Source organism: Malaclemys terrapin, chromosome 4 (genome assembly GCF_027887155.1).
Source record: "Malaclemys terrapin pileata isolate rMalTer1 chromosome 4, rMalTer1.hap1, whole genome shotgun sequence".
Lineage (NCBI taxonomy): Eukaryota > Metazoa > Chordata > Testudines > Emydidae > Malaclemys > Malaclemys terrapin.
Window position 1 is genome coordinate 138,463,735 of NC_071508.1, and position 17,521 is coordinate 138,481,255.

Here is a 17,521-nt window from a genome sequence, read left to right on the forward strand (position 1 = left end):
TAACTCACATAAAAAAAATTAATTCACTCCTCTTAAATAGCTCAAAGAGCATCTTTTAAAAAAAAAAAAAAAAAACCTGTTAGAGGAGCAAGTGAAGGTGGGAGGGGGGACGAATACCTATATTAACAGTTGTTATAGCATTATACTCCCAGCTACTTTCTTGTGAAATCAGTAAGGTTTGGCCTTACTTTATCATAGAATATCAGGGTTGGAAGGGACCTCAGGAGGTTATCTAGTCCAACCCCCTGCTCAAAGCAGGGCCAATCCCCAACTAAATCATCCCAACCAGGGCTTTGTCAAGCCGGACCTTAAAAACCTCTAAGGAAGGAGATTCCACCACCTCCCTAGGTAACCCATTCCAGTGTTTCACCACCCTCCTGGTGAAAAAGTCTTTCCTAATATCCAAACTAAACCTCCCACACTGCAACTTGAGACTGTTACTCCTTGTTCTGTCAGAACAAGGAATAACTGTGTCAGAATCATGGGGGAAATATTGCATTATATTTATAACACGAGCCATATTTATATTTAATAATAATATGAAAGTTATGAGCTATTATTAAAAATATTCACTTTGTTGCACGCATATACTTGTACCAATTTAAAAAATAAAATCTTTAGAAAACACCAAGCTGGCCGTGCTGGGAAGCCCAGGGGCCCTGTACCCTAAGATGTGGAGTGTTGGCATAAATCTTATAATTGGGAGAATTCAGCAAGTGTCTTCCCCATATTTATTTTCACAATGCGAGGTGGGGGGGGGGGGGAGGGGAAAGGTTGTTAAACAATACTTTTTAAAAGCAGTTTTATTTCTTCAGTTATAGGATATAAATTCACGTTTATTCAGCACCTTTCCCCCCAGTCCTTGTCATGTACACGGGTATGGTGTGGCACTACACAGACCACAGGGAGAACGGCTGGGCAGCTCTGCTCACCCCACCGCCACACACGTGTGAGGCACCGACGCTACAGGGGGAGTGGAAGGACGGAGGCAGAACACATTTATCCCGGCTGGGAACCGGCCGGACAACACGGTTCATGGCCCTCCCCTTTAGAGCGGGGCTCGTCCCGCAGAAGGCCTGTGGAGCGCCCCGGGGTCGGGGAGGGCTCGGCTTTACCTTGGCAGGCATCCCCTCCTCGCTCGGCTGGGTGCGGGGGGCAGCGGGCCTTGCCCTTTCCGACGGGGGAGGGGGCCGCCTTCCAGCAGAGAGGCCTGGGTGCCAGCTCCGCAGCAGGGCATAGGTCTCCCCGAGCTGCAGGGCCAGGCGGGCAGCGCGACCCGGTCCGAGGCCTTGCTGGCGGCCTGCTCCGTGCAGGGACAGTGGGCGAGGAGCCCAGTGGAGCACCGCCAGAGCCGGGCCGGACTCCCTGCAGTACCAGCCCCTGGGCGGGAAGGGAGAGCTCAGCTCCTCCTGCCGATGCGCCGCCAGGCTCAGCAGTAGCGCCCGGGGGCTGCCCGGCCACCGGTATGTGCCGCTGCCCCCGACCTGCCCAGCCCCGTACCTCTGCTCTGCGCTGGCGGCGGCGCTCCCACTTCCCGGCGGCGGGCGCCAATGAGGCGGCGCGTCCCGGCGGCGGCAGGCTGAGTGGGCGTGTGCGGGGGGCGGGCTGTGGGCGGCGGCAGCAGGTTTGGTTGTGTGTGTGTGTGTGTGTGTGTGTGTGCCATGGCCGGAGCCCAGTGAGAGTGGCTGACAATAGGAGCGAGCGAGCCTGAGCGCGACCCCGACACAGCCGGGACCCCTCGCTTCCCAGCCAGCCACCAGCAGAGGAGGCCATCCGCGCCAGCCGCAGCGCCCCTCGCCGCGCCCGGCCGCCCGCCCTACCGCGGCTCCGCTCAGCTCGGCCCGCGCTCGGCCGCCCCTCCGCAGGCCCCTCCGCAGGGCTCCGCCGGGAATGTGAGTGAGGCAGCAGCCATCGCAGGCAGGGGGCCGCGCCGAGCGCACGGGACTGAGCGGAGCCCGAGCAGCTGCCTGCCCCTGAACCCGCCGCCAACGCCGCCCTGCGCTGAGGAGGCCGCCGCCGCCGAGGCCTACAGGCTCCTGCAGCTGCAGGGACAGAGCCCGGCGCGCACAACGCTCCGGCCGCTGCCGCCAAGCCCAGCTCACTCCGCCTTCTCCTCCTCGGCTCCGAATTCTCTGCCAGGAGGGTCAAGGTAACTTCACCCCAGCCCCGAGTGGGCAGCGACCTGGCCGCGGCGTGGGGGAAGGGCTGGGGGAAAGCGGGAGGGTCGGGGAGCGCTAGAGAAGATGGGGATCACGGGGCGGGGGTGGTAAAGGACAGAGTCCAGCTGTGTTACTTATCCCCTGGTGGATGGAAATGACATCCAACAACACCCGTCAGAATGCAGCTAATTACACCCCGGCTTTCACTGAGTGCTTTGCTTGCTCCTACCTAGCCGCTTGCAGTGACATCCATCGGTATTTTTACATTCACTCGCGTTTCCTCGTATTGTTGTCCCCAGCGGTGACAGTGTCTAGTGTATGTCGCTGTGTATTTACCAAAATACTTAACAATTTCCCGGGTTATAAATAAACACTTTCGTATTGAGAAAGCTATAGTTATAAATGCAGTTATCCACCACTTGTGCTGCGCTCAATAAATAACCTTATACCCCCCCCCCGCCGAAATAGTGTTTTTCAGTGCATTTAAATGATCATTTAGGAATGGGAAAAAGTGATCCGTGTTTACTGTAATGTTGTTAAGGCTGGATGTAGTCTTGTTGAATTAGAATTAGAATTTAATAATTTATAAATCAGGTGAGAGAAACTGTTCATAAATTTACAGCAGAGAAGTGTGGGTAAAGTGTCTTGCTGACAGAATGATCCTGCAGTTTGAGTGATCTGCTCTAGTCTTTGTCCACTAATGTTATTAGCAATTTCATTTTGAGACTGTACAGATATTTCTGGATAAATGGTTAGTTTTTTTTAATAGTTACACATGACAAGGAGATGAAAACATTTTGCCTCATTTAAAAAAAAATAGGACTAACAAATCTAGAATCTAAGTGTCATTTTTTGTTGATATTTCCAGAGTCCTGCTGACATAACAGGTAATTTTTTGTGTTTGTATATTTTGAGGGACTCTTCTCTCCCCTTACTTAGGAATCACAAATTGGTTTGTTGAGGTGAAAGTATATATCCATTTCTCCATATAGTTTGTCTGACTTTCCCATGAATCTTGCATGGGGCCTTGATGCCATGGTGATGTTGGCATCTGTTACAATTGGTAAATAACATCTGTTTCAAGTATAAAAGTGTGTTGCTCATAGTCTATTAAATGTAGGATGTATTATTTGGGATGATAATGAAGCCACACCTGAGGGAAAAATTAAATTGATACAATAAGGATTGTTTTTAGGTGATGCCAGCTTCACTGTCCAATATCAAGGGATTCCTCTTGGTTCCTTGAGAAGTTATGTATTTTATATTTTCAGTAGACTGTGTGTGTGTGTGTGTAATATATACACACACGATAAATGAAACCTTCTCAACTTAAAGATGTGGAAAATTAACAACCCTCATCTTTCTAAACATACATAATTTAAAAAAAATCATACTTATAAAGTATTTTGCATAATAAGAAAAATCCAAATAATGTTGATTTAAATTATTTATGAATCAGATCAGTCCCCAAATACTTTAACAAAATGAGTACTTCAAGGTGAACTGCAGGTTGCAAAATCATCTCCCATTAGCAATAGTAGTCCTTTAGATATTTGGAATCAATGGACATTGAGTGCTCTCAGGACCTTCCAAAAACATGCTCTAAGGCCCTGATCCTGCAAACATTTACACACATTTAACTTGACTAATGTGAGTAGCCCCACTGATTAAAGTTGAACACATGTGTAAGTGTTTGCTGGATCTGGGGCTAAATCTTTTTTTCTTAAATCTGTTCTTTCCACTTCACTGAGAAAATGTATAACTTTTTTGACAGAGAAGGTAAGCCTGGTAAAAATCAAGAATTTGGTTGTTGAATTAACCATTTTAGTATATTCTTTTAATTTCCCAGAATTAGCCTGGAATATCCTCCAGAAATATTAGAAAGTGAAAAAGGAATGTGCAAAGAGATTTGCAATATGAAAGCTGGATTCTCTAGAGTGGTGAATAAATAAGTGACAGGCTACAGGCTTATCTACACTTAAAAGGTAGCAGTGGCGCAGCTGCATCATTACAGCATGCACTGTAGTGCTTCAGTGAAGATGATACCTACACTGATGGGAGGGCGTCTCCCGTCTGAGTAGGTACTCCACCTTCCCGAGAGATGGTAGCTATGTTAACAGGTGAGCCGAGCCGCTCCTCCCCCCCCCCCTTTGACATAGCGCTGTCTACTCGGGAATTAGGTCAGTATAACTGTATCCTCATGGAGGTGGATTTTCCCCCGAGGGACGTAGTTACACCAACATAACTTGCTAGTGTAAACCAAACCTAAGTCTATCAAGTCTAGTGAACTTTCTTTGGTTTTAAAGCATAGCAGTATATTTTAGTGAACTTTTTGTTTCCACAAAACACACACCTTTCTTTATGGATAGTAAACTGAATTTTATTTCTGTTTTGAATTGTCCTAGAAAATAGTTGTGACTTTAATATTAAAATTCATTATTATTTTTGAGCTCCTAGAAGTGTGCATAGTGCTTTGTGAAAACAAGTAAAAGAGATTGTGTGACCCAAAAAGCTTATGATCTAAGGTTTTGATCCTGCAGACAGGTCTACACAGGCATACTCCTGGACCTCTGTCGAGTTCCATAGACATCAACTGATCTTGATGGATACACAGGTGTCTACATGTGGATCTGATTGCAGAATCAGTGGCTAAATTCAGACATGATGTAACAAGTGAGGACCATAGACAAAATAGGGGAGAGGATGAACAATAATTACAATAGTACCATGAAGCTACTTCGTAAGACCTATATGTAAATTGATGGACCATCTCTCTTTGATGTCAGAAGTGGGTTTTTAGGAGGGATGTGAATGAGAAGAAGGAGGTGGCTCTTGACAAACACATTTAATCTTTACCTATTTTCATCCACTGGGAATGTATTTATAATGTGTGTTTCCCTTCAGTAGGGATATGTCCTCAGCACCAACCACTCCTCCGTCAGTGGATAAAGTAGACGGATTTTCTCGGAAGTCCGTCAGAAAAGCCAGACAGAAGAGATCACAAAGCTCCTCCCAGTTTAGGTCTCAGGGCAAGCCTATTGAATTAACTCCTCTGCCTCTTCTAAAAGGTAAGGTTCAAGATCAGTTGTATGATTAAAACATTTTTATTTTACAGCAGACATCTAAATTGTGCTAAAAACTATTGTTGTAACAGAAATTTGAGGGGGAATTTGGCCTCTGAGTGAGAAACAATTCATGCCATACAAGTATTTATTAAGCTAAAAAAAATTGGCATCAGTTAATATATTTAAAATGAAAACTTGCATCTATGAATGGATATGTGTTTACTGTTTGCAATACCTGTGGAAGTTCTGAATGCTAATACTAACAGAACCATTGCTGGCTGTCTGAAGGCACACAAGCTTTTTGCAAATATTTTAGGTTATCAACGCTTAACATTTAATCCAATGTGGCAATAGTTTTTAAATGAGATGATTCATTAGCAGGTGTGAACAATATTAATTTAGCATTGAATTCTGTGATCTGCCAAGCACTTTCTGCAGGGAGCTAAGTGCTCTCAACTCCCACTGATTTTTAGTACAAGTCTGGGGGGGCAGAGCAGTTCTTAGAATCATGTCCTTGCAGGGAAAAGGACCTATATATTTTTCATTTTGTCATTCATTCAGCCTTCCAAAACTGTTATTGAAGAGGCTTATGTGATCAAATGCAGATTTCTACATTTTATCATTCTCCTTTTTGTTTTACAAGCGAAGAAAATAAGTACAGTTAACTAAAGTTAATATTCGAGTTGGTCATTGTGGTAGTTGATATTGGAGTTCTTAATTCTGGATATTGTCAAGGGTTAGTAGGTTTTGGCCTATCATCTTTGTTTGGTTTTGCAGATATGTACATTTCCCACATCCCTTCTCTCTACCTGTCTGATACTTTTGTATTTAGTCAAAGTATTTAAATATGTAAAGGACCTGCTCTGATCAGAATCCTGCCACCGTGTTTGTTCACAAGAATGGAGTAGACACATGAAAAATACACACAGATATATGCATCTGTCAACTGAGAGAAAAACAGGTTGCCTGGATTCTTCTTAGTGGATTACTCAATGGAGTTGTCATTTTTGTAACATGTCTGAGAACTTTTTTTGTGGAGCTACTAGGGTTTTTAACATCAGGAGCCAAATAACCTTTTTTTAAAATAGTATTTGAATGGTAGGTTAAATTTTCGGCCTGTCATCCTTGACACTTTCCTTTTGAAATACCTACGGCTCTGGTTCATAAAGAGGGACAATTTACCCTATGGTTAAAATGATTAAATTTTGGAAATTAAATAGATTTACCTTTTATATAAAAATGAGCAAACTGTTGCTACAACTGTTATTTCTTATTTGTATTGCAGTGGTTCCTAATGATTCATTCAAGGAATACACTAGGTACTTTATGCCTATATAACAAAAATTTGGTCCCTACTATCTAAGTCTCCAATCCTGCAAACACTTACACACATTCTTAACTTGACCAGCAAGTGTTTTCAGGATTGGGGCCTAACTGTAACTGCAAGAGACAATGTGTGAATACGACAAACATGGAGCACTAAGTATTGGTGAGAGAATTACGATTAGTGTAATAAGCAGTGGTTACAGTTCCCTGTCTTACAAACTGAAGATTTGATCTTGTAAGTTATTTCTCATTGATTTCATGGGGGGGGCCTTCATGCTGACACGGGTCCACTTGTGATGATTCATTTGTGGGATTTGGGCCTAATACTGCTGCTTCAGATAGGTTATATCCCTATTGAAGGGACACCATCAACTAAAATTCACACTTTTCCTAGAATATACTTTACCTATTATTGTTACCAGTAATACCCAAAATTACTAAAGCTGAAAGGAGTGAAAAATATGCATTGCCAATCCTTTGTGTATAGTCAGTTTCACTGTTTCCCTTGGATAGGCTGTTAGGTCCCATTTCTGCAAACTCTTTGACTTGTCTTTAACGTGAAGGATAATTCCAGGGACTTCAGTAAATTTCCCATTGACTTAATAATTCTCCCTATTGTTTGTATGGTTCTCTCAGATAGGAATAAGAACACTAATAAAAGCATGTGATTTGAGATATTGGTAGATTTTATGGATTTCTATATGGCAGGGGTGGCCAAACTTACTTACCCTCCGAGCCATATATGACAATCTTCAGAAGTTCGAGAGCCGGGGCACACCTGCTGGGAGCTGTCGGGGGAGCTGCTGCTTTTTCTGCTGCCTGTCCACGCAGGGCTGGAGCAGCCACGGGAAAAAAATGGTGGGAGCTCAGCACCCACCGTCAGCCCCGTGGATCAGCTCCTCTCCCTCGCCCCAGCGCCTCCTGAGGGGCCTCCTGAGGGGGCGTGATTCAAGCTCTTGGGGGGGGGGAAATGACCTTTAAATTGTGCCCCCCATTCTCAGCAGGCACCAGTCATCTGTGGTAGACGCCCCTAGCCCCACCAGCCCGCTGTAGGGCAGAAGCCCGAGCTCCCTCTCCCCCGCCTGGTCTGATAGGTGGAGAATTGGGGGGCGCTGGGGGCTCCGTGAGCCGCACTTTAACTGTAAAAGAGCTACATTCGGCTCATGAGCCACAGTTTGACCACCCCGATAGTATAGTGTGGGTTCTGACCTTAGAGGCTGCCTTCTTGCCTTTTAAAAGGGGCTGTTGAGATTGTCAGAACTGACGGTCCCCTAGGTTTGGGAGTTTGTGGGAGAGCAGTCTCAATGGAGAGGCCTCATCTCTGGAATTTTCCCATCTCAATCTAGTAGTCCAACAACGCAGCTTTACTTTGTTGATCTTCAAGTCTTGTCTGTCAATCATGAAAGAATTGGTTTTGCTTGTGTGATGTGTGGTTTTTGTTTGGAGGTTATTTTATTTTAATTAACATTGGTTTGCCTCACACATTGCGTTGGTCTTGTTGTAAACATATCTAGAAGTAGATCAATACAGGTGCAAGCTACAAAGGAGAAGTTGGTGGGAAGGAGGTAAAAAAATATACTGTATATATATTTTAAATATCAAGCACTGAAACCTAACCAAAATGCTGCTAGACTTTCCAGACTCTTTCCAGTGCTGCCTTATACTTGTATGTGCGGTTAAGGATGTGCCGAGTGGTGTACACTGTAATTGGATAGGAAAAGAATGTACTGCACACTGTTTTTTCTGTCATTAAAAATGTGTCTGGTTTCATCGAGTAAAGCAATTGATTTCTCAGGGAAGATGAGGTATGTGACGAGTGTGAAGTTTTAAATTCAAACTATTTTGTGTTACCAGGACACATGTAAAGTATGGGTCAGGAATAAACCCTTCCCCCCCACCTCATTCCATATTCTTTGATACCTTAGTATAATTCTGTTTGCCTGTTTTGTTTTTCCAAGGGCAGATGTACACTTAAAATGCTGTAGCGGCACTGCTGTAGCACTTTGGGGAAGATGCTACTACACTAACAGGAGAGCTTCTCCTATTGACTTAGATAATCCACCTCTGCGAGAGGCGGTAGCTGTGTCAATGAGAGAAGCCCTTCTATTGACATAGCGCTGTCTACACCATGGATTAGGTCAGTATAACTGCATCACCCAGGGGTGTGGATTTTTCACACCCCTGAGTGATGTAGTTATACCGATGTAAGTTTATAGTGTAGACTTGGCCTAAAACTATTTCACATTTAGGACGACAACAAGAAATTTCAGCTCAAAGGTTGATTTTCATTTTGGAAAAGTTTTACTTTGCCTAAAACAGAGGGAAAGGCCTCCGTCACCAATCGCAATAGCTTTGCTACTGCAATAGTATGAAATTTATTAAGGTTCTAATACATTTATCCAATTGTTTAATACCATGGAAACTATTTCTGTAACAGCAAAAAGGAAGCACTGTATACTGAAAATGGAACATTTTGTTGCACGTTCTGTTATATATATGATTTATTGTATTATTTTCTTTATAGGTCAAGTTTTATTATGATCTTATAAAAGCCTATCTTTAGGCTATGTGCTGAAGATCTTACTGAGGCAAAAATCCCATCAAGTTCAATGGAAGTTTTGCCTGAGTAAGGACTGTGGGATGTGGTTTTGGTTTTTCCAAGTACAACTACATTTGATCTCTTCTTTGTCTTATCATATAATATTATTTATCTTCCCTCATTATTATGTCATAATCCCCAATCCTGCAACAATCACATGTATTATTATTATTATTATATAGTGAAAAGTGAAAAACTTAGCTCTTACATTAGTAGTTCTGTTGATTTCATTGGGAATGGATTACTTTGCATTTATATGGTACTTTTCACTTTAGTTACTTGGAATGCTTTACACATGTCAATACCATTAATAAGTGCCTAAGCTAGATCCTTATTTCTAATGTACGGGTGGAGAAACTGGGGACACGGTGATTCAGTTACTTTCCCCGAGATCACACAGTGCAGTATTGGCACAATTGGGAATAGAGCCAGAACTCCTGACTTACAGTCCTGTGATCTCTCCATTAGACAATCTTCTTGTAGAATCATAAATATTTGGGATTAGTTGTGTTTTTCATCTTCAAATGCTAACTAATATATCGGTGCTGCAATTGGATCTGCATATGTAGAACTTTGGGACCCTTTCAGAGGTTCATTGACTTTAGTGGCCTCCTTGTGGGCAGAAGGGTCCATCTACATCAGAGGTGGGCAAACTATGGCCCGCGGGCCACATCTGGCCTGCAGGACCCTCCTGCCTGTCCCCTGAGCTCCTGCCCCAGGAGGCTAACTGCTAGCCCCTCCCCCGCTGTTCCCCCTTTCCCCGCAGCCTCAGCGCAATGCTCTGAGTGGCGGGTTGCAAGCTTTTGCCATGCAGCGCAGCTGCAGAGCTCGAGCTGTAGTGCCGTCAGCCACCGCTGCTCCAGGCAGCGTGGTAAGGGGGCAGGGAATGGGGGGATTGGATAGAGGGCAGGGGAGTTCGGGGTGGTGGTCGGGGGCGGGGGTGTGGATGGGGTCGGGGCTGTCAGAGGGCGGGGAACGGGGGGGTTGAATGGGTGCAAGAGTCCTGGGGGGCAGTCAGGAAGGAGGGGGGGTGTTGGATGGGGCGGCAGGGGGCAGTCAGGGTTGGGGGTTCCGGGGGCGGTCAGGGGTTGGGGGTGGATGGGGCGGGGGAGGGGAGGGGCATCAGGGGGCAAGAAGGAGGGGGCGGGGGCCGGGCCATGCCTGCCTGTCTGTTTGGGGAGGCACAGCCTCCCCTAACCTGCCTTCCATACAATTTTTGAAACTAGATGTGACTCTGGGGCCAAAAAGTTTGCCCACCCTGATCTACATGCATAGAGTTCAAGATTGGGGCCATAATCCTTGTTTTACCCCTGTGAGGGAGGCGGGTATTATCCCATGTCTTAAACTTTTACAGTTTTATTTTAAATACTTGTAAACATTACTTCATGGTTTTCTCCAAATCTGTCGTGAAACTCCATCCATTTTCTTCCATTTTCCTGCTCTCTTGTTACTGCATGTGGATTGTTTAAATTGAATTTTTGCATTTGTATATCTGATGGTTATGGAGTGTCTTTTAAAAATGTCTTTAGCTGTCTCCAAAAATTGTGTGCTTTTGGAACATTCCCTAAGTGAATTAAATTCCCTTTTTTTTTGAAACATTTAATATTTGTCTGTTGATCTGGCGTGCTTCTTGCTCTCAAAGGCACTATAGTTCGTATCAGCCTAAAAAATAAAGCTTTGAGGCTTCTTCTATTTTAATTTATTTTCTTTTGCTGTCATCATATCTTAGAAGAGAGGCTAAAAATGGAAGTTAATTGTGAGTGATATGAAGAAATGAACATCCACAGAAATGATGTAATTTTCTTTCATATCTCTGGTAATGTTAAATGTGTGTGTAATTTTTTCCCTTTATTTCATTTTCCGTTATGTATTCACAGGTAAATAGGTATAGTATAATGGGATACTCCATATATTCACTGGTTTAAGTTGCTGTGTAGTGAGGAAACTACCCATTCTGTTTTCTTCATTAGGCACTGTATTCCTTTTGAGAAGATGCACCTTTCCTTTTTTAAAGTCGTTGTTGTTGTTGTTGTTTGTTTTAGATGAAAGGTAACTCATATTCACCCAGTCTCTTCCATCAAATCTTTGTTCTTTCTTGGGCCCATTCCTTCAAAGACTTAGTTGTGTGTAACTTCACATGTGAGTAGTTCAGTTGACTCCAATGGGATGTTAATAGGAGTGTTTAAAGGATTAGGGTCTTGGTGAGTGACAGGTTAATATTGATAACCTAAATATAAGCAAATGTCCCCACTTATTACTTAATCTTTATTTTTGGGTAAGCCCTGTCCTTATCTTAGAGCAAAGATACAAGGGAACTCAATAATTGGTCAGAGGGAATAACCTCTACCCTTGTTGGCTGTCTCTAGTCTGTAGGGGAATTATTGGTGATTCCAAATATAGAAAAAGGGGCAGCATTTGCCCCTTGGTAAATTGCCTATAACTAAGTATTAAGTAGGTGGGATAGTAAAGGTGTGTAGTCGTCCCGCCCCCCCCCCCCTCGTACTTTTATAAATATCCGCTCCTGATAGGTTTTAGATCAGTGGCTTTTTCTAGTGTGTATACAAATTTGAAAATGTGCATGTTATCATATTTGGTTATTTAATGAAGCAGCAGGTTTTTCAGCCTTACATAGAATGTATGAATCTCTGTCATTCTGCGGTATTCTTTGTACTATCATTGATTAGCTTTCTGTTATGTTTGCACAGCTTGAAAAGTAATTATGATTCAATAGTCCTGTTTTTAAAAAGCCTCTTGACTTTTTTGTGCTGTGTTCTTAATTGTATTGGTATGTCTTACTATTTTTAAGTCACTATTTCTTGAAAATATTGGGAAAAATTCTCCTCTCCAATCCACGAGGTGGGTCTTAACTGTGATTTTCTTTTTAGAATATCAAGTGTGTACATATGGAGCACTTGTACTAATGTCAGTTTTGTGCATATAAGGAGTATAACCTACTTGTGTTGGGATCTTCCTAGACAACTGGAGAGGAGAGATGCTTTCCAAATATTTTCCAGCAATTTTAAAACAAAAAGTAGAAATAACAGGTGTGGCTGTTCAGCATTATTGTTTGTATTGCTGGTTTCTTTGTGCTAGCTATTCAGTAAACCATAGGAAGAGATGGTCCATGCCATGAGGAGCTTGCAGTGTAATTTAACATAAATAAGGTTACGTTTATGTCCTGGAGGTCATGATTATTTTTAGTAAAGGTCACGGACATGTCACGGGCAATAAACGAAAATTCATGGAAGCTGTGACCTGTCTGTGACTTTTGCTGCTGCGGCTCCATGGTTTCCCCCACCACAGGTTGGTGGCTGGGAGCTATGGGGTTTCCCCTCTGCCCCTGGCAGCTGGAAGCTGCAGGGGGCTCCCCCTCCACCTATGGCGGCTGGGAGCTGCAGAGTGCATATTTCCCCAAAGAGAAAACGGGACACCGAGAGCCTCTAGCCCCAGGCGTTCTCTCCCCACACTCCATGCAAGGCTGTCACCTGTCGCTGGAACCCTGACAGGGGCCTGCTGCCCACTAGCTCCGGAGTCCCGTAGTCCCTTAGGCTAAAGCAGAGAATGTCATGGAGGTCTCTGGAAGTCACGGGTTCTAAGTCTTTAAAAGTATTGAGTTACTGTAGTTTTAAAAAAATTATTTTGGCTCCTGACCTAGCTGTCGTCACTAGATGACTAATGTTTTGTAAGGGTGGGTGGGGATTGAGGGATGATATAAAAGTGTAAGATCAGTATATTCCCAGTGTTAAAATATTCACTTTCAGGACTGATCTCCCAATTAGGGAATATAATTAAGCATTCTAATACAAAATTGTATTCAGAAAATGTCTGGTGCTGACAGTGTATGATCAGAAAGGTAATTTGAAGTTGTATATTAGTTAGATAACTGGTTTGTTTTCAGATTTTGATTAAAACAGTGAAATGTACATAACATTTGCATTCTTAATCCCTTATCTATTTTATGCTGTTTGTTGTAAACAGTAGTTAGAGATAAATGTTATAGTTTAAGCTGTGGCAGGGAAACATAATTCTTATATTACTCTTTTTCCATATGCTCAGGAACAGCTTACAGGAGAAATCGTATCTCTTGCCTTGCAATGTATTTAAAACTAGATTTAAACCAGTGCAGGAAAGTGTAAGGCACATTCTTCTATGCTACCAAAGCCCATTTTGCCCTGGGGGAGGGGAACAACTTTAAAGGTGTCATAAAGCTTGTGGGCAAGGGTGATAAAGTACACTGTATCAGTTCTCACAGTGGAGAGATGTAAATAGTGGGGTTTCTCAAAGATCTGTACTGGGACCAGAGCTGTTCAACACATTCATAAATGATCTGGAAAAGGGGATAAACAGTGAGGTGGCTAGAACCACCTTTTGCAGGCGATAAAAAATTCCTCAAGATACCGGTAGTTAAGTTCAAACTGATTGTGAAGATTTACAAAGGGTTCACACTAAACAGGGTGACTGGGAGATGAGATGGCAGATGAAATTCAATTTTGATAAATTCAAAGTAATGCATATTGGAAAAAATAATCCCAGCTATACATACAAAATGATAGGTTCTAAATTAACTGTTACCACTCAAGAATGAGATCTTGGAGCCACCGGATAGTTCTTGCAAAACATGTGTTCAGTGTGCGGTGGCAGTTAAACAAGCTAACAGATTGTTAGGAACCGTTAGGAAAAGTATAGATAATAAAACAGAAAATTTAATAATACCCCTATATAAATCCATGGTACGCACACACCTTGAATATTGCATGCAGTAATGGTTGCCACCTCTTAAAAAAGATATACTAGAATTGGAAAAGATACAGAGAAGGGCAACAAAAGTGATTAGGAGTGTGGAACAGTTTCCATATGAAGAGAGATTAAAAAGACTGGGACTTTTCAGCTTGGAAAAGAGACAACGAAGGGGGGATGCGATAGAAATCTATAAAGTCATGAATTGTATGGAGACAGTGAATAGGGAAGTGTTATCTACACCTTCACATAACACAATAATTGGTGGGAAGGGGTCACCCAATTAAATTAATAGCCAGTAGGTTTAAAACAAACATAAGGAAGTATTTCTTTACACAAAGCATAGTCAACCTGTGGAACTCATTATCATGGGATGTTGTAAAGGCCTAACGTATAACTGGGTTCAAAAAAGAATCAGTAAGTTCATGGAGAATGGGTCCATCTATGGCTATTAGCCAAGATGTTTAGGGACACAATTCCATGCTCTGCATGTCTCTAAACCTCTGACTGCCAGAAGCTGGGACTGGACAAGAGGGGATGGATTACCCAATGATTGTCTGGTCTGTTTATTCCCTCTGAGGCACCTGACGTTGGCCACTGTTGGAAGATGTCGGGCTAGATGGACCATTGATTGGTCAGGCCCTACTGAGTCAGACCATTCTTATGTTCTAAGGCAGGGGTTCTCAAACTGGGGGGTAGGACTCCTCAGGGGGTCGTGAGGTTATTATATCGGGAATTGCGAGCTGTCAGCCTGCACCCCAAACCTTGCTTTGCATCCAGCATTTATAATGGTGTTAAATATATAAAAAAGTATTTTTAATTTATAAAGGGGGTCACGCTCAGAGGCTTGCTATGTGAAAGGGGTCACCAGTACAAAAGTTTGAGAACCACTGCATTAAAAACACCTGAAAGATATGATGGTTTTCTTTAAAACATTTTTTTTTGTGGGAGTATGTGTTTGAAATTTTGTCTAGGTTTTACCGGCAAATCTTGTGGATGTCTTGGAGGTATGTATTGTGAGGTCTGACAATACACCATCCACCGCCACTCAAAAGAGTGATCTCACTGCTTTGTGTCACTCCATCCTGGCCCTTTTTCTGTCACTAGGGACCGCTGCCTCATTTGCACTGTCATAGGTCAAGTTTAACCCTGGTTTGATTTCTGTTTCTTACTGTATATGCTGATAATCAGAACTGTTGTATTTTCAGGTTTTAAAATACTGGTTGCAATCTGGTTCTTTATGTGCGTTGCTTTCAGGGTTATGTAAGTATTGTTTTGCAGGTTATATTGTATTAGGGTACTGTGGGTTGGATATACATTACTGTAAAATCAACTGGTATTTGGAATAGTTTGGATATTGGGTCAGAAATGATTCCGGGTCAGGGAGATGTAATATTTCTACTTCCCTTTCATGTAGAAGCTCTAAGCATCGAACGAGAATACATAAACTTCTATTTAGTTTTCTCTAGAAATTGTCTAGATTCTCTTCACTCAGGATGTTTTTAAAATTTCAGCAATATGGCTTAGATATGTTGTGAATAATCTTTTTGTAAAGAGACTGATCTCTCCAAGAAGTATTGTACAGTTTTAATTTTGAACAGTTAACTCCTGTGGTTAACATGGTAGCTTATATTTTCCATTTGTTCAGTTCCATTTGTTTCCAGTTGCAAAGTTTGAAAAACCTGTTACAACCAGACAAAATTTAGCCAATGCAGCAAATTTAATTTAATTGCTGGATGTTTTGAGGGCTACATGCTATAGATGGGAGGCTTATTATCAGAGATATTTTCAAATAGTATTTTAGGGTTAGGCTATTCTTTGAGGAGCAGACTTACGTTTTGAATTAGACTAGCTCGTCTATGTGGAAAACACTCCTAAATTGGAGGATTAAGACAGTTATCTTTCCCCTCTTCAATTTTCCTTGTCAGGCCCCTCGCCCCCCTTCTTTTTATCACTTTTCTCCTCACCTTCCTCCACTTTTCTTTCCCCTTCTCTTTTTCTGTCCTCTGTGAGTTTTTGAAGCCACTAGAGGGTTCAATGTTCTCTCGCATGTGAACAATAGCATTCCATACTATGAATGCTTGGGATGGGTTGGCAGGGGTTCTCAAAACTTCATTGCATTGCTACACACTTCCAACCACAAAAATTACTACACGACCCCAGTGTCCTGTATTACTCTAGATTCTAGAGTCTAGAATCAGGGCCGGCGTTAGGGGGCGATAAGCAGGGCAGTTGCTCAGAGTCCCATTCCAGAGGGGGCCAAGTGAAGCTAAGTTGCTCATGTGTTGCCTTCAGGCTCAGGCTTCAGCTTCTGCCCATGGTGGCAGGGTGTCTAACAACAGCCCTGGTGATCCCATGTGATCCACAGTTTGGGAACCGCTGGGTTAGAGTGATCCTTCCAATCACAGTCAATAAAATTAGCTGCTTGAGTAAGACAAATAGTGTGTTCTTCATCTTACTGAGGTCCACAGATCTGTTACAAGCAACAGAGGGTCCTGAGTCTTTCAGTCTGCTTGCAGCTGCTTTGGAGGCTGGACCAGATTTATCAGACCCTTTCAGGAAGGGGTTTATCTATCCCTCTGAAGAGCACGCTAGTTTCATTCTGCCTTCATAGCTTCAGTTAGACAGTTCCAGAGTTCTCCACGGCAGAGCTTCTTCCCCCTTTCCTCTTCAGTAGAATAATTTCCCCACTCATTTCTTGAGATTGTTTATTGGCAGAGGGAATAGATGCATTCTTTCCCTGGTGCTGAGACACTGAGGTGGCTGAAGCCCCCGCTTATCCACATGAAGTGCAGAATAGTGAACAAATCATGGAAGAGGGAAATGCAAAAACGTGTGCCTCTCTATTACTTCCCTAATAGAGTCTCTGTGTCCACTTTCAGAGTAACAGCCGTGTTAGTCTGTATCCGCAAAAAGAAGAACAGGAGTACTTGTGGCACCTTAGAGACTAACAAATTTATTAGAGCATAAGCTTTCGTGGACTACAGCCCACTTCTTCGGATGCATGCATCCGAAGAAGTGGGCTGTAGTCCACGAAAGCTTATGCTCTAATAAATTTGTTAGTCTCTAAGGTGCCACAAGTACTCCTGTTCTTCTTTCTGTGTCCACTGTTGACAGAAACCAGCCCCTTCACAGGCAATTCATTCTGGGCAGGGATCACTCCAGTTACTTCCCCAGGGCAAGGAAAGGCCCACTTGGCTGCAGAGGAGAAGGTGCAGCTGAGGAAGTGATCGCTGGTTCCTACTGAGGGGAGCAGTGCCAGAAGAGTTTCCCTAATGCGTTGGGGAAGTTTGCGGGTTTGTGGCAGAGCCATAATTGTGGAACATGGAACAGCTGAACAATTGCCTGAAACTGTGGATGGAAGACTGTGCATAAACCAGGGAGATTGTGGTAAGGGGCCTTATAAATAGACATGTCTGCTTCCTTATACCCTCACTTCCTTCCACTGTACCAGGGCTTTGTTTAGCCCCTATTTTTGTTTGCCCTAAACCAGATGGGGTTTCCCTTGCAGCCTGCTCCAGGATACCCACTAAACCTGCTGGGTTTGATATAGGTTTTAGCAGGGAAAACAGACTGAACCCCTTAATCTTAGATTAATGAGTATGTGGGATCTTTCCTCTGGGTCAGGCCTAACC

The 17,521-nt window shown here is 43.2% G+C and overlaps 1 protein-coding gene across 4 annotated transcripts in view; it reads left to right on the forward strand.

The window, feature by feature from the left end:
• Positions 1 to 1,506: 1,506 nt before the first annotated feature.
• PPP2R5E (protein phosphatase 2 regulatory subunit B'epsilon) overlaps positions 1,507 to 17,521 on the forward strand; it is a 112,844-nt gene continuing 96,829 nt past the window's right edge. For 2 of the 4 annotated variants that reach the window (XM_054025633.1, XM_054025637.1), the window contains exons 1-2: positions 1,507 to 2,149; positions 5,064 to 5,227. In XM_054025633.1, coding sequence (XP_053881608.1) covers positions 5,071 to 5,227 — 157 coding nt within the window. In that variant the 5' untranslated portion in view covers positions 1,507 to 2,149; positions 5,064 to 5,070. The remainder of the gene's footprint in view (positions 2,150 to 5,063; positions 5,228 to 17,521) is intronic. The other 2 variants (XM_054025635.1, XM_054025636.1) reach the window with 2 other exon arrangements.